The sequence below is a fragment of the Coccinella septempunctata genome, chromosome 2 (genome assembly GCF_907165205.1).
Source record: "Coccinella septempunctata chromosome 2, icCocSept1.1, whole genome shotgun sequence".
Lineage (NCBI taxonomy): Eukaryota > Metazoa > Arthropoda > Insecta > Coleoptera > Coccinellidae > Coccinella > Coccinella septempunctata.
Window position 1 is genome coordinate 26,158,106 of NC_058190.1, and position 18,542 is coordinate 26,176,647.

General features: G+C 36.2%; 1 protein-coding gene across 1 annotated transcript in view; it reads right to left on the reverse strand.

Annotated features, from left to right (window-relative positions):
• Positions 1–18,542, reverse strand: part of LOC123306447 (dynein axonemal heavy chain 10) — a 60,931-nt gene that overhangs the window by 36,668 nt on the left and 5,721 nt on the right. Inside the window, exons 4-8 of the mRNA XM_044888453.1 lie at positions 8,765–8,833; positions 8,633–8,706; positions 7,013–7,246; positions 3,390–3,706; positions 73–253 (exon numbers count right to left, since the gene is read on the reverse strand). Coding sequence (XP_044744388.1) covers positions 73–253; positions 3,390–3,706; positions 7,013–7,246; positions 8,633–8,706; positions 8,765–8,833 — 875 coding nt within the window. The remainder of the gene's footprint in view (positions 1–72; positions 254–3,389; positions 3,707–7,012; positions 7,247–8,632; positions 8,707–8,764; positions 8,834–18,542) is intronic.

Genomic DNA, 18,542 nt, shown 5'->3' on the forward strand with positions numbered 1-18,542 from the left:
GTTTTTATTTTATTCATGCGACTGCTGACTCAGAAAGTGTGATATGGTGTGCCATAAACTGTTGAAATTCACCTTATTCTCCAGACTTTCTATGACCCTTAGTATGTGCCTCTCCCATTCCATCACCAATGCCTCTAGAGCCTCAACAATATCTGGTTCTTGCAAAATTTCATCATCAGATTTGTCACTGAATAAAACTTCAGGAAATCGACTCATTGGGAGGTCTATTTCATCTTCAATATGCTCCATAGCCCTATAAGCAAGAAAATATTTATTTATCTAGTCCTACTGAATCATATCGATTGAAATTTATTCTGAATCATGATTTATATCGGATGAATGGAAGATAATAAAATAATTAATAATAAGTATCAGATCCTGAAAATAATCTTATTGCTGTGGCTTTGCCTGCTTAAAGTTTGTGGAAAAATGAAAAGACACCTTACAAATAATAACTTATAAGTTACAGCGTTGAACATACAGGGTGCGTCTTTGACTAGTACAAATATTTCAATAGTAGATTCTTGAGGTCAAAAGAAACACTTTTTTCCCATACCATTTCGTCTGATTCGGCCCTGATAAAAAGATATAACCATTTTCAGTTTTCATAAGGAGCTGTGCCAACCTTTGAAAAACAAAATGAGGTACCTTCAGAATAACTAGCTGAATCTGTGGATATTTTAAGAAGAATTGCTTTCGGCCAGGTACCCAATTTTTAATTTTACCGATATTTTTTATTTTTGAATATGGAATTACTCGAAAACAGCCCATTATACCAGAAAATCCGAGGAATACTAATATTCTAAAAAATGTTCATATATTCATTAGATAGCGCCCAACTTAGTTTCAAGAGTTGGGTTCTTTGAATTTTTGGTATTTTTATGGTACGTAATGGTCATAATAAGAAAACTGGAAGACGTGGGTGATATCTTGTGTTCGGAAAAGATTAATCAAATAAAGGAAAAACTATATTCCGAAATTCGCAGTTTTCATTAAAATATAACGATTTGAGTGTAAAAATGGCTACCTGAAGCGGTCAGCAAAAAATTATTACGATCTAGGTTCTCGATAATAGAGAAATAAACAAAATACTCGACAATAATGTTGGATGATGTTATTCATTTGGAATTATGACAATAAATTCATCATTTTGAAATATTTCAACTCTAAAAATCTGTATAAGGCGTGAATTAATGGGGAAATGTGGGGTATTGCCAGAACAGTTGGACCATAATTAGAAATTACGAATATTAAAATAATTTTCACTTTCGTGGAAAAGATGGCAGCTCTTAACGAACTTCTTCTTTCAATTTCACCCGGATACGAATTGTAGCCAATGGCGGGATTTTTCGAGAAATTATTTCATGTGGAAATTCATGGAAAAGATAATTTCACATCGGAAAGTTAATAACATGAATGAATATTTGTTCTTCAATGAAAAATTTTTTTTTTTTTTCTGACTTCCCGAGGTGATCAACTGATTGAATTGAATTATAATTAAAACTCGATATAAATTAGTGGTTTCTGACGTAAGATATTTTTTTTTTTTTAACTGACCTCTAAGACGGTGTAGAACCCTCTTAATGAAATATTTTTGCAACATTTTGATGAATTTACCTACAGGGTCATTCAATCTTGAATGAGAATGTACACAGGAGGATAATCTACTTAAGACGAAATTGTTGACTTATGGCTTAGTGGTCCAAATACTTCATTCATTCATTTATAATACATCACGAATCAGTGCAGTGAATTTCATTTGAAGCAGAATATTGCTCAGTTTGAAGTCTCTCCTTTAAAAAAACTGTCTCCCTGAAGCCCAAATCATCCTTAATTAATATTATAAATATAAATATTCGTGTGTTCGGTAGTTTGTCTTTACATAACTCCCAATCCCGACTTTACCTTCTGCCTGATATACTATTCTGGCAATATAGATTTCCCTGATAAAATAATATGTAATATAGATTAAATAGAACTAGAAGAGAGAAATATCATTCGATATCCCGATAATGGAGAGACCTAAAAATTTCTTGAAAGGAGACGACAGTTTCTCTGCAGACAACCTAAATAAAGGACGCCTTGACAGTCAATCAGTAAAAAATGCTCGAAGACATAAGGAAGTCATAGTTATCTGGTAAGAGCGAAGTTTCTGCTACGCACTTCTTGGCAGTTGCTCCCTGCTGTTTCCTTTCCGAGTTATCTGGACAGTGGATAAAATTCTCAAAATCGACAGATTCAGCAAAAGAATGATGAACATGAATCGTGGCATGAATCCTTTTCGATACCATCAACAAACGTTCGAAAGGGCAATATCCCAACAAACAAAAGTCGGAAACATCTATAGTTTAATATTATCATACAAACAGAAAGAGATCAGGCCTCTGCCTACAGATATCAAGAACAAAATGAAAGGGTGTGTGAATGATTATAATGAATGAAAATTAACAGTTCGAGAGTCAATAAAATGATGAACAACCAACTGAGAAAAAAGGGAAACAAAAGAGGAAAAAAACCAAAACGAAGGCTGGATGAAAAACAATATCCAGAATTTATGAGAGGTTTAGTGAGTATCCAAACAAGAGCTTGGAGTCGCACACTCCTTGGAGATTATCTCACAAGAACGAAAAAAAAAAAACATTATTCGAACAGTAAAAGGATCTTGTCGACATTCATTAACGTTCATATACGTCAATCCGTACTGACTTACCGTAGATATAATAGGGAATACTCCTTCTGACGAAAATTGTGTATTCTTTATGAAATATCTTTGAAACGTCTCATTTTGAAATAACCATTTCAACCGTTTCCCAAAAAAAATTATTTTAAGCACTTAGAAATGAAAAATGAGAATGGATATTTAAAGTTTAAAGCGTTTTATCTCGATTGCACAAGTTGGTAACATCGACTGAAATATGCCTTGATAATAAAGGACAACAAATGTATTATCTTGATGAGATAGACAAAGATGGCTGTCTATGAAGTCTGCAACGAACGAGGAAGGTCGTAAAATTTTATGGGATTTTTATGGCCGGTTGCAGTTGAAGCTCGCCAGTAAGTACGCGCCTGTAAATTAACAGCTGTTATTTTATAAACAAGCTGATCGGACATTGTTCTTTTCATTGTCTAGTAGGCGCTGTTGCCAAATCGTAAACTCGAAACCAAGCGATTTGGATTTTAAAACACCATATTTGAAGAATGATTTTGAATAGTTTCCGAGTTGAATTTGAAAAAATCATGAATGAAACTCATTACTATTCAGTTTAAACTTGCATATGAAGTGATAACCCAAATTGAGGGGAATTCCCCATTTTTATGCGGATCATCATCAGACCGAAAACAATTTCGTCTTTTTCATAAAAAGAAACTGACGAATATGAAAACATTACCAGTCCAAATTTTCTCCAAAAGCTGTTACTTCCGTGATCAAGTCATCTTTAATGGGAGTATTACTTATGGTCTCCTCCTTCCTCTTACGCCTAGAGGCTGCCTCATGTCCTACAACTATACTTCTCAATTCATTCCTCTCCCGAGCCTTTTTAACTGACAAGGACATCCTCCTGTAATCAGATGGTCTCTTCAGATCTGCAGCCTCTACTGAACTAATCGAGACACGAAATGAGTCTCCTTGCTCCTCTGGTCTTTGTGGGATAGCACGCTTAACTACTGGCTCTTGAAAGTATCCCTCAAAAAGTGGGTGGAAAACCTGCGAACGGAATATAATTAAGTAATGTATCAACAAATATTGTTGATTTTTTATTATTCTTCATCCGGAATTATTCAGGGACATGAAAACATGAAAACCTCTTCAACAGCCGATTGTGGTCCGGTACTCTGCGACTTTGCTGATCATCATCATCATCTTTTGTATGAATGATGGTTTCAAAGCAATTTGAATTTTCTTGGCCATACCCGAAATACCATATCCGTACGATTTCTATGTCAATAATGCCCGTATGCTAAACCGGGGTAGGTTTCCACAGCGTTACTAAGTATCAGAACCTAAGAAAAGGACCAATCTAATTGGTAGACGGCGTTAATGTGTTTGTTATCTGCCTATTACTACTAGTTTATAAGCAGAATACTTTTTTTTTTTCGCTGTTTTTTTTGAGTGTATAGGTGTTTACCTCCACTCTTATTGTAATTTAATAATAATAATAATAATAATAATTAGATTGGTCAGTTTCTTAAGTTTTAGTTCTTAGGAGGTCTTCATGAAATCCTAGCGGCCATAGCAAGTAGATATACCTTATTATATTTGTTGGGTTTTGGGTTTGCCGTATTATTCAACCCTCTAATGAAGTACTTTCACAGGCGGCATAGAAAGTAATTCCCGTCATAATTATACCATCATAAATTCAGAATCGAAAAATAACCTTATTTTTCTCAATGGACTATTAGTCCGAGAGCTGGCAGCAAAAACAACTACCTCATAAGTTACCAAAAGTTTGGTTTGGCACTTTGGTTCAACTTTATTACGAGAACTTGAAACCGCCCGTCTGCCGGGCGTGAGTGGTCGCCTCCTTATGGAAAAAAAAATTGAAAAGATGAGAAAAAATCGATTGGAACTTCCTAAAAGTTACCAAGATGAATGTTGTGTCAAAATGGTATAGGATCTTAACTGAATTGAAATCGTAAGCGTCTGCCAACAGGGGTGGTCGCTATTTCGAAACAGACCACGTATTCTACATCAAAAATAAGCCCTAGTTTGTCATATAAACATATGTCGAGAAATGTTTCCTCTCCGAGATACGTGGTGTTAAAATTATAGAAAAAAAAAATGTTTTTTATTAATAACTTTCACACTGCTTGAAATATTTTTATGAAATTTGAGACATAGGTTTTGAGCGTAAAGGAGCACTTTTTGCATAATATCATTTCTTTTCTATTCTACCAGTGGCGTCCGTACTGCAGCGAGATTGAATATTTTCAGTTAAAAAAAATCATACGCCACTGGTTTTTCCGACAATAAAAATTACTTTTTAAATCCTTTTTCAATTTGGAGCAAATTCGGTCTCTTGACTTTTTGCTGTACGAGGCACCGTTTCTGGTTAAAAAAATAAAACACATTCTCATGCATGAATGAGACCTGCAGACGGGCGGGTTCAAGTTTTCGTAATAAAATTGAACCAAAGTGCCGAACCAAACCTTTGGTAACTTATGAGGTAGTTGTTTTTGCTGCCAGCTCTCGGTCTATATAGTTAAAGTTTAATGGACAAATTGTCTACATACACTCTCTCCTGAATGCTCAATAGTTAGACGCTCAGAAGCGCGTATCAGAAGTAACGGACAGAATTTGAAGCAGTTTTTGTAGGGATGACTGTTGTATTAAAAGTTACTTGAAACTTGAAATTACTATTTCGAATTATTCATTCGGCTTTTTTTTCGTTTTTCTCATTAAACTCTGAAATGAAGCCGTTTCGGCTTATAAATTATTAAGAAAAGAAGAGTTATTCTTCGATTGTGAATATAAAGTTAATGTACGGCAGTTTACTTTCAGAACACCCTGGCTGATTGGTTGTTTTTCTAAATTTCAAAATATGTGTCATTGAAATCCTGATAATTCAAATACATCGGATTTTTTTTATTTTAATATATTGCTTTTTGTCTGTATTCACTTACTTTTTTGTGATTATTGCTCTGTCCGATAACGTAGTACCTATCGCGAAAACTTGGGGGCGTCTGCCAAAAGGCAGATTAACCCCGGGTATCATAAATCTTGATCGGGGAATCAACGCTTAACTGAAGAATAGACGTCAATTTGTTTTCAATCGATAATTCAGTCATGATCATTCAGAATATCATTCTCGCTTTAAATTTAAAAGTTCATACGTCCATTCAATTATTCTTAATTGCTACTTCTTCAATATATTCAGAAATGAAATGGTTTCGGTGATTTCGTTTTAGAAATCGGGTGAGTGTCAAATCGTTGATCGGACAATCGAAATTTTATGAAACCTGCTGTGTATAAGTTGCTAAAAGAATTGAGTTACCGAATTATTGACAACCAATTTCATGTTTTACTTTTAAATATTGAAATTATATAATATTAAAATTTCAACCTTCCTGAAATGGTTCGAAATTTCACTTTATGTTTCGTAAAAAAATGGCTTCTGTCAGGCATTTAGGAACAGCCAAAACGTCTGCCAAAAAATTTATATATTCAATTGTGTTCCACAGTAATAAATGTTGGTAAAATGACTGCAACATCATCATTTCTCTCCCAGCTGGTAGAGGTGTCGTGTTTTCTGTTTGAGTAAGTAAAAGGATTATTCATTTATCGAAGAATCAGCCTTTTTAAGATTCTTGTGCGGGACGTGACGAGGAGCTTAGCCAAACCACAGCCGTCTTCACAGAGCCTTGTTCACGATTAAAATGCAACGTCGCAGTAGGGCCTATGGTATCATACCCTTGGCCTGCGGTTAGTTTAGTAGGTTATTTTATGCGCCGGCGTGGGGTTGTAGGTTAACAAACATGTGTGAAACTCGTGAAATTTTGGGGCTTTTCGATTTTTTTATTTGGTGATTCATTTTTCTGAATATGGTAATAATACTGTTTTCATATTGGATTTCCTTTTAACCGTAAGTACACAGCCTTTGAACTTGTGAACAGTGAAGAAACTATTTCCAATTATGATTGAGAAATGTTGTGTTAATTCTTGTAAAAGTAAATTATATTTCAACAAAGAAGGACAGTCATGTAAGTTGCTTTCGTTTACCCACGAATGAAGGAAGCTTTTTTGGCTTGAATATATCGTCAAACAAATCCTGTGAATTATATTCTTGATCATACGTGTTCAGGTTTATGATTCATTGGCTAAGTAGGTAGAGCATTATGCAATATTTTTTTAGGTATTCCGTATTCCATAAAAAAACCATTTCAATAACTTATATAAAACGCGGAAGCGCAACCATATACTACTATAGGTACCTAGCGTATACTGTATAAGTAGTCATTCATATTTTCCTCGAAGAAACCCACTAATTTTTGACGGCACACTTTGTAAACTTACATTTTGAATGAGCTGACTGGCGTTGATCAAAAAATTACCATTGCAGCATCCAATGATGAACAAATAGGACATCTCTGCTTCTGCATCTTCGGCATAGTCATAGTTGGGTATGCCCTCCTCAGTTTTCCGATAAAAGTATACAAATCGTTTGTTACACTGCGGTTGCAGCGCCTCCTTCACGAGGCCAAAATTCGCATGCAACGTATAATCCTGGGATGTTTTGGTTATCATTTTCTGAAAAGTTCAAATGATTTAAAAAAGTTAATTTTTACCCGCTTTCTCGTATTAATTCCAGTTTCGACAGGTATTATCTACAATACTGAATTGAAGGAAAATTATCACAAATTCAAAGGTCGTGGAAAAATTGTTATTTGTGCAACTAGCTGGGAAATGCATTATTTTTCGTAATTATAGCGTTATTCGCTTCTCTCGTTGCGCAAAATTACGCGACATACGACAAAAAGTGTTTCCAAACATGTTTCATACAATATTTTTTTGAATTTTAATATATTCAATGGCCGTATTGAAGACTAGGGTTGATTGATTGAAGATTTTATATTTTTCAAATTCTCATTCTCTTTTTTATATGGGATAATATTTTGGGGTAGGAGCTCTTGAATGTATTTTCAAAACAAACTAATTTTGAGAATTTTACTGCGATTGAGGTTCAGAGAGTCATGTAGAGGCCACTAACGGCCGGTTTCATAATCAAACCTAAAGTCCTTTTAATTTTAAAGCCTCTTTTAACCCTACTAAACATAACAGTAAAGGAAGCTTTAAGCTTAATGTGACGTTAAATTCGATTATGAAACTGGACGTAACTATATGGTCTATATTCTATATGTTTACAAAGTGCTAGTTTTCATGTTCTTACCACGAAGAACCAGACACGAAAAACCTACTACCGACATCACTCTTTGACACAAACAGAAATGTCACCCTTATACATGGGTCTAAAGTTATTTTTAATGCTTTGACTCAGGGACTAAGATTGACATCTGATTTGAAAATCTTTAAGAATTGTCCATTGTGAGTCTTATTCTTTGCTTTTGTAAGAAATGAATAATGTTTTAGATTGTATTTGTATTGTGACGAATTCTACCCCTATTATTCTTGTTAGCAGAGAGTCCTTGAATTAAATATTTTCATTATTTGAATTCATACTGAATTCGGGGATATTTATTTTTTCCTTCGTTGCTATAGAAGCATGTATCATTTTAACAACAGTTGAAAAATAAATTTCAAAACATCAATAAATTTAAAAGTGTCACTTCATATGTCCATTTTGCACTTCTTACCAAATAAATATTATTTGAATGCGGATGCTGAACAGAATGCTCAATGATAATAATTTTATGAGCTTTGCTGAATGCTAGACTTCCCAGTCTCGAGCAGAATGGGGTTTGCCAAATGGTATTTTTCGGCATCGATATCGAAGCAGACTACCAGAAGGTCCCGATAACATGCCTCATGAGTTACCTGCATAAGAGAGTGGAAGAAAATGGAGGAAAAAAGCCTTTCTGGCGTGGTTACGAATTAGTTATAAAAATGGCTAATCCTGTAGAACAATAATTTCGGAAATTACATGTATGGCCATATGAAAAAACAGTGGGAACTTACGGGAACCATAACAATTTCCTCTTCCCACTCTACCGACAGCAGTTCTCCATCTTCATCGTACTCTTCCTCAGACACTTGAACAGATACAAAACGATAATTTCCCAATAAACGATTACTGTTTTGAATCCTTACCATTTGTCTCTGTGACACCTTCCTTCGGGGTGGAAAAGACATCTTCTCCAATTTCTCCACCTTCTTCTTCTGAAAGACAATTTTGGGGTTAACGTTATTGAATAAAGCCTTACTTGTTGTACGAGATACGATATAAGAAATATATACTTTCATCCGTTATTTGATGATTATAAATGTTATAAGTCAGATAATTTGTACATTGATAGATCGCAAATGGTTTGCCTAGCTATACCAGGGGCCAACAGCGTTATATAATGTTTAATTTCATCAATTTTTTTGGATCGACCCTTATTTGTTTTTTATGAAAATCCAACATGAATTGACAGAATATTACACGAGGAATCAGGAAAACATGAGTTGCCTAGTTTTCCCTTGGTACTCCTATGAGGTTGCCAGGTACAACCGTCATTTATATAAGTACCCTCATCAGTTATTTAATCGGCTTTTTTTTTAATTAAGAGGTTACTTTATCCCCTATCTCACAGTATTAGGTTGTCTGATCAAAAGTAGGGCACATCCATGGTTGCCTAGATTTTATATGTTATGGCTCCTCGGCGAAGTAACCTAGAAAGTTTGACGAAGTCCGAAGTGTGAGGCTACACACTCGTTCAACTTCGCGAAGCTCATTTTCGCTTTGAGTAGCGTGCGTACTTTGTAAATTGTTTGCTTGCATTTGAATACCGATCCCAAATAGCTGTCCATGAAATCAAAAGCAAACCAAACCGGTCGATACCTATACATCGTCTACGCTGGCACCAGATTTTAAAGACGCTTGTATCTTTCTACAATGGCCCCTGTATGTTGCAAATAGCGAATCCTTAACCCTTCTTTTTTTTCAATTCTTCAACGGGCACACAGACTCCCAAGGTGTCGCAGATGCGCACCTAAACAGACATGACATTTGTCATTGGGATCCCAAATGATTGTTTCCGTTTGCAGTGTTTCCAGGAACAACATAATTTGCTCCTGGGTCCACTGTAGATGCTCATACTCGCATTAATCAAAACTAACGAATGAAATTTAAGTCGATGCCTCTGAACTTTTTCATAAATTTATCTTTGTTTTCCTTTGTTCCATATTTTTTTGGAGCACCCGATCTCCAGGCATCACTGACAGATCCAGCACATATTTTCATCGGGGATAAAATTAAATGCGTACCTACAGGCGTACCTAGTTTACTGCTCTTATTCATAGTGCCAATAGTGTCAAATAATGTTAACTTTCATCAACTTTTTTTGACCTTCTACCCTCATTTGTTATTTACCAAAATCGAGCATAAGTCGACAGAATATTACACGAGGAATCAGGAAAATATGGGTTGCCTAGTTTCCCCTTGGTACTCCTATGAGGTGGCCAGGTACAAACAGATAGACAACTGTCATTTATATATCCTCATCAGTTATTTAATAGACTTTTTTTTAAATGAAAGGTTACTTTATCCCCTATCTCACATGCCTGGTCAAAAGTGGGGCACATCAATGGTTGCCTAGATTTTATAAGTTAAGGTTTAAACGCTAGCAGGGAGAGCGACAGAGAGAGAAACGATTTTTCTGATCTTTGGAGGGTGCTTCATTGATCGAACGCTGTAATTAAAACAGATTGAATACTAACAATAATTCCAAATTTATTTCATTCACACATCTATTTATCAATAATATAATACAACGATACATAAGCATGGAATTTTATTCTGATCTGATTCTAAGTCAACAGAAGAACCATCTCCAAAATAAATATCTTCTTCGTTTTCCCTAGTTTTCAAGGTGTCAAGTATATCCTGGACTTGTAAGGTTGTTGCATCCCCTACGAAGTATGTTTGCTTCAAATAGCCATCGAAAAATCAACCGCATTCCTCCGGGTTGAGTTTGACGCAACACTGATCAGTTACATGAAACCACATTGCGGTAACAAAAACTGTACGCAAAATTTTTATTTTCAGTGTAATCCAGCATGGTGGGATCAAATTTGAGTAGATGCCTCTAACCTTTTCAATAAATTTATCTTTGTCTCCCTCGTTCCATATGTTTTTTGGAATATCTGGCATCATTGATGCTTATACATTGTTTGATGCCATAAATAAGAGCAGTAAACTCCTGCACGCATTCGATTTTCTCTTCAAACCACACACGAAACACTTCTTCATTTTTACATCAGGTTTTTTTTGGTCACAATCAATATTTTTGAGAAACTCTGTACTTGGAGAGCACGCTTGTTTACGGAATGGAAACATAGATTAACTGTTCAATTAGTCTATTAATGCAAATATTCGCATCATTGACAGATCCAGCAGATTTTTTCGTCGGAGAGAAACTGCTTTTATTTATGGCATCAAACAGTGTATAGCGTTAATGATGCTGGATATTGGGTGTTTCAAAAAACATATGGACAAGGAAAACAAAGACATATTTATTAAAAAGGTGAGGGCCATCTACTCAAATTTGATCCCACTATGCTGGATTCCACTGAAATAAAGAATTTTGCGTATAATTTTTGTTAACACAATGTGGCTTCATGCAACTGATCAATGTTGCGTCAAACTGAACCCGGAAGAATACGGTTGGTTTTTCGATAGCTATTTGAAGCCAACATGCTTCGTAGGGGATGCAACACCCTTACAAGTCCAGGATATACTTGACACCTTGAAAACTAAGGAAAACGAAGAAGATATTGATTTTGAGGTGGATTCTTCTGATGACTCACAATCAGAATAAAATTTCATGCTTATGTATCGTTGTATTATAGTATTGATAAATAAATGACTGAATGAAAAACATTTGGAATTATTGTTGATATTCAATCTGTTTTAATTCCAGCATTCGATCAATGAAGCGACTCTCTGTCGCTCTCCCTGCTGCCGTTTAAACCTTAACATATAAAATCTAGGCAACCATGGATGTGCCCCACTTTTGACCAGGCAACCTAATACTGTGATATAGGGGATAAAGTAACCTTTCATTGAAAAAAAACTAATTGAAGAACTGATGAGGGTATATAAATGACGGTTGTAAACCTGCTTGTACCTGGCAACCTCATAGGAGTACCAAGAGGAAACTAGGAAACCCATGTTTTCCCGATTCCTCGTGTAATATTCTGTCGACTTATGCTCGATTTCGATAAATAACAAATGAGGGTCGTAGATCGAAAAAAGTTGATAAATTAACATTATTTAACACTATTGGCCCCTGATTTAGCTAGGCAACCCATTTGCGATCTATCAATGCACATATTAGGCGATTTTTAGCGTGTTACCGGTTATGTTACTAGCGGTATCTTGCGGTTACCCCCCACTCTTCCACGGGAAGAATGATTTGAATAACCAGTATGAATCGCAAAAATAAGATCGGTTATATAAAATGATTGATCGTACCTACATGTCTGTTCGGGCATCATTTTTTGTTTATGTATGGGTTGCTTTCTAATTTTTTCTCATACAATATATTTTTGTTATTGTTACAATGGAACTATTGTAACGCCTCATTTATTTTCTGTTTTCCTTCCAAATTAAAGTGTTTGTTGCGTGTAGTGTACGTACTTCGCGGTTCATTCAGTTTTTCGCGCATGTGTGTTGGCCAATTTTCATATAATACCTGGTGCGAAGAAAGAAGACATATGCTTGGAATGTTGTTGAACCGAAGAGTGAAAATTTCGATCGAGCGAATCTTAATTATTCTCATCAATTCTCATTGTTGTGTCTTCACAAACAAGAAAATCAGTGAATCTGATCTGCCAAGCCAAACTACCCAGCGAGATCTACAAATTCAGCTGTTAAAAGGTAGGTGGAATTGGCCAATATTCGATTTGTCAAATTCGTTTTTCTTTCATACAAGTCCACTAAAATATCGTTGCGCCTCAGTCGGCGACATTGGTCCTTACGGAGCCGAATTTTCTTTCCAACAAACATTTTAATTTTGAAATTCATTCATTTCAATTCATAAATATTCGTTTCACCTAATTCATTTTTTTCTCGTGTTGTTTCCGATAAGAAGCGGAGAGAGCATCAGACCTCTATCCCACATTTCGATTGCTTATCGTAAACATCACAATCTGTTTCCTTCATCACTGATTATTTTCATTCACGTCATCGATTCGCACATTCATATTCATTTTCGTTCTGAAAATAAAATTGTCATTCAATTTAATTCTTAATTTCGTAAATAGTTTCGGGTTTAACTGGGGGTAATTGAACACACCTATAATAGAGATTCATCTGTTGTATTTGTTCCTTCGAATCTTTGCAGAATATCAAAGTTCATTCATTCCTGATTCCTACGAATAAAATGAGTAGTAATAAGTTGAAGCAGGCAAAAGCGATTCGTCAGCTGCAGGTAGATGAGATTGAGGAAATTCTCGCACTCGCTCATGTGGCTGTGACTGATGAGAGTTTGCATGTTCGATTTAAATTACGATGTTCAAATTTAGATGACATTCTCGAAGAATTCAAAACAATGCATAATTCAATAATCTCGATAATGTCAACTACCGAAAATCCGGATATGGCTGCTGAAAAAACAATAAGAACAAGTTTCATGGAGAATTTCTTCACTGTTAAGACTGTTTATACGAACATATTTTCCGATGAAACTGCTTCGAATAATGATACAACATCGACAACGCCAAATGTCAAACTTCCGAAAATTTCCTTACCAACATTTGATGGAAATTATACAAACTGGCCTACGTTTCTCGATATTTTCAATAGTCTTATTCACAAGAATGCCACATTGTCAGATATTGATAAATTCCAATATTTACTCGGTTCATTATCTCCTGCAACGCGAAATCTTCTAAAGGGATTTCAATTAACGAGTGAAAATTATCATTCAGCTTTCGAAACATTAACTGAAAGGTATCAAAATAAGAGGCTTCTAGCAAATTCATTTTGGCAGGAAATATGCAATGCACCTAAACTTAATAATGAGTCAGTAGATGGTCTTAGAAATTTATTAGCTATTTTTTCTGAAAATTTAGCATGTTTGAAGAATATGGAATTACCCATTGAACAATGGGACTTCGTTTTATTTCATTCACTTTTGCAGAAATTAGATACAGCTACAATTAAGAGGTTCGAACTGCAGGAATGTTCCACAGAAATTCCTTCTTATCGTGCTCTTACTAAATTTCTTAAAAATCAGTGCATCTCTCTAGAGTCATTAACGCTTGCAGTTTCACAACGCGCGCATTTAACATCGAAACAAAATGATAAGCCTCATAAGAAAAGCTCAGCATTTTTCACTCAATCGAATTCAATGAACAAATTGTCATGTAGCTATTGTAACGATAAACATACAATTTATAAATGCTCTTCTTTTATGGAAAAATCTCCTTCAACTAGGTTACAGATAGTTAAAGATAAAAACTGGTGTATTAACTGCCTTCATTCGGGACATAGAGTATCAGATTGTTCGTCAAAGTCAACTTGTCGCCATTGCCATAAGAATCATCACACATTGTTACATTTGAAACCAATTGATCCATCTTCTAACATTAATGATTCTGTCAATGATAGTTCATCTCCTTCCACTTCATATGGTCCTCAAGTTTTAACAAACACCTCTGTTTCACCGTCTACGGTTTTATTAGCTACTGCTAGAGTTGAAATCTTAGATGCTCGAGGACAATATCAAACCATTCGCATTCTCTTGGATCCAGGATCCCAGACGAATATAATTGCACAGAAATGCGTCAAAAGGTTAGGTCTTAAATGTTTCAAAACTCCACTTTGTATTTTTGGCTTGGGTGAGACATCATCATCTGTTTCTGATTCCGTTACCTGTACGATTCGTCCTGTTGGATCTATAAATCCGTCTTATACCATCGAAGCTGTGGTATTACCAAAAATTTGCTCTAATATGCCCAACAGTTTTGTACCCTATCATAAATGGGACTCTATTTCGAATATTAATTTGGCTGACCCATCATTTCATTCTCCTGGTTCTATAGATATGCTTGTGGGAGCAGCTATTTTTCCTTTAATTCTGAAATCAGGTCGTTTACAAGGAAACCTATTTCAACCTTCGGCGTTAGAAACCATATTCGGTTGGATACTTATGGGAAATACTTCTAGCCCATCAACAAAAATTAACTCTTTTCATCTCACAACTAATTCTTCGATTGATGCAACTCTCAAGCGATTTTGGGAAATCGAAGAAATTCCTAACTTCGAACAGTCTTCGGCAGAAGATGCTCTATGTGAGCAAATATTTGTCGAAAGTCACTCTCGAGATTCTACTGGTCGTTTTATGGTTATGTTACCTTTCAAAGAAGCGATTTCCAGTTCCTTCGGAGATACCTACTCCATGGCGTTACGTCGTCTATTTTCACTAGAGCGTAGATTCAAAAATTCTCCCGAGTTTCATTGCGAGTACAACAAGTTCATGCACGATTATCTTGATTGTGGTCATATGACGTTACTTCCTGAAGCTTGTCCTTCTGTTGATGAGTATTATATGCCACATCATGCTGTTTTCAATCCAAATAGTCCTTCCACAAAACTCAGAGTGGTCTTTGACTCTTCTGCGAAGGTTTCGGGAAACGTTTCTCTCAATGAAATTCTTTTGACAGGTCCGAAGCTTCAGAAAGATGTGATGGTTCTTCTGTTGAAATTTCGGTTTCATAATGTTGTTTTAACCGCAGATATAAAACAAATGTATAGGCAGATTCTGGTTCACCCTTCTCATAGACGGTTTCAACGAATTTTGTTCAGATTTTCGGTTTCTGATCCGGTTCAAGTATACGAATTGAACACTGTTACGTATGGTGTTGGTTCGTCTCCTTATCTTGCCCTTCGAGTACTCAAGCAGTTGGCTTCAAATGAAGAGATAGACTTTCCTTTAGCAGCAACGGTTCTTCAATCGGAATCGTATGTTGATGATATTTTATCGGGTAGTGATACCTTGGAGGGAGCTCGAGGTTTACAGGAACAGTTAATTTCTTTATTGAGGCGAGGCGGCTTTGAGTTGAGAAAATGGTCCAGTAATATTCCAGAGCTAATAAATCATTTACCACCAGATCATCGACATCAACAGTCGTTGAATTTCGATGATAATTCGGTTTTGAAAATTCTTGGATTAAGGTGGTTTCCATCTGGAGATCATTTCTCGTATTCTATCGATATTAACGAAAAACCAGTTACAAAGCGGACCATTCTGTCGGATTTGGCACGTATTTTTGATCCTATCGGTTTTCTAACTCCATTCACTTTCTTTGTCAAACATCTAATTCAACATCTCTGGACACTCGGTCTACAGTGGGACGACGTTCCTCCTACGGATATATTGAATCGCTGGAGTCAGTGCAAATCAGAGTTGCACATTCTGTCCACTCTGCGAATACCGCGCAGAATATTCACGCAATCATTTTCTAAATGTGAAGTTCATGGATTTGGGGACAGCAGCGAAAAGGGGTATGCCGCTGTCATATATTTCCGATTTTTAAATGTTGATGGTACAATAAATGTTTCTTTCATTTGTGCAAAGTCAAAAGTCTCACCTATCAAACGCATGACTCTACCAAAGTTGGAGCTATGTGCAGCGCTCCTCCTTGCAAAATTGCTTTCTATTGTAATAAAATCCTATGAAGGTTCATTAAAGGTGGATGAAGTATTCGCTTGGTCAGACTCAACCGTAGTACTTCATTGGATTAGATCATCTCCTTACCGCTGGAAAAGTTTCGTGAGTAATCGTACTGCACAAATCCAAGAATTGGTTCCTCCAGATAGATGGGGTTATGTTAAATCCCAAGATAATCCAGCAGATTGTGCATCACGGGGTTTGTCTCCTTCCGGTTTGTTAGACCATTCCTTATGGTGGGCGGGACCTCCATGGCTTCAGTCTATGGATCCGATTGAGAAGACTTGTGGTCCACCAATCAAAGAAATTCCAACTGATGAAGAGCGTCGGGTTGTTCTGAGTACCTTCACTTCATCTGATATATTTGACGAGCTCATAGCTAAATATTCTTCCTTCTCTAAACTCAACCAAGTTGTAATATATTTACATCGTTTCATTTTCAATCTTAGAACTCCTTTATCTAAAAGAGTCGGTAGCATCCTATCCGTGGAAAGAAAACAATCTCTCAACTTTCTCATTAAATGCGTTCAGCAAAGAGTTTTTGGTGAGGAAATTCAAAATCTTCGATCAAATCGTCCTATCACAATGAAATATCTTCAGAAACTGAATCTCTTCATCGGAAATGATGATATTTTGCGTGTGGGTGGTCGATTATCGTTTTCTGGCCTTCAATATGACCATAAACATCCAGCGTTATTGCCAGGTAACAATAAATTCACTGATCTGCTCATCAAGCATTTCCATCAATTATATCTTCATCCAGGTTCACAAACATTACAATTCCTTCTCTCTCGGCAGGTTTGGATTTTATCTGCAAGAAAGCATATTCGAAGAGTCACTTCAAAATGCTTAACGTGCTTTCGTTCTAATCCAAAACCCTTACAACCGATGATGGGCAATCTTCCATCTTGTCGCGTTAATCAATTGAAGCCTTTTCAATGTGTGGGTGTCGATTTTGGCGGTCCATTTCGCATTACCATGTCCAGAGGTAGAGGTGCAAAGGTTCTCAAGGCATATCTCTGTCTTTTTGTGTGTTTCACGACCAAAGCACTGCATCTGGAACTCGTTTCAGATTTGTCTAGTGAAGCCTTTCTGGCTGCTCTGAAACGTTTTATTGCTCGCAGAGGTAGATGCAATAGGTTATTTAGTGACGGTGGTACTAATTTCAAAGGTGCTCAACGAGAACTTCTCAATAATATGAAGTACGCCGCAGAAGCTGAGAAGATGGATTGGGATTTTAATCCTCCTTCAGCTCCTCATTTCGGAGGGTTGTGGGAAATCGGAATCAAATCCGTTAAAACGCATCTCTACAAGTTAGTTGGTGATCAGGTGCTTACCTACGAAGAGTTGTATACTGTGTTCGTTCAAATAGAAGCGGTATTAAATTCACGGCCACTTTGTCCTTTGAGTACAGATCCAAATGACCTATCTGTGCTCACTCCAGGTCATTTTCTTACCCTCTCTCCTCTTTCCGACCTTCCTGAACCTGACCTATCCAATTTATCCATGAACAGATTATCCAGATGGCAACTGCTAACTCGGTTACATCAGGATTTTTGGAAACGGTGGCATGTTGAATACCTAAATACTTTGCAACAACGAACAAAATGGTTTACACCAGCCGATTCTCAGTTATCTATAGGACAACTTGTATTGATCAAGGATGAACAGCAACCTCCTCGACGTTGGCGTACAGCTCGCGTGGTTGATGTTCATCTGGGTAAGGACGGTATAGCACGAGTGGCTACTGTTCGCACTTCTAGCGGTATTCTGCAAAGACCGTTGGTCAAATTATGTCCTCTCCCAGGACAATCATAATCATGTATGTAAAATAATTCTATTTTAGGTGGGCGGAATGTTCGGGCATCATTTTTTGTTTATGTATGGGTTGCTTTCTAATTTTTTCTCATACAATATATTTTTGTTATTGTTACAATGGAACTATTGTAACGCCTCATTTATTTTCTGTTTTCCTTCCAAATTAAAGTGTTTGTTGCGTGTAGTGTACGTACTTCGCGGTTCATTCAGTTTTTCGCGCATGTGTGTTGGCCAATTTTCATATAATACCTGGTGCGAAGAAAGAAGACATATGCTTGGAATGTTGTTGAACCGAAGAGTGAAAATTTCGATCGAGCGAATCTTAATTATTCTCATCAATTCTCATTGTTGTGTCTTCACAAACAAGAAAATCAGTGAATCTGATCTGCCAA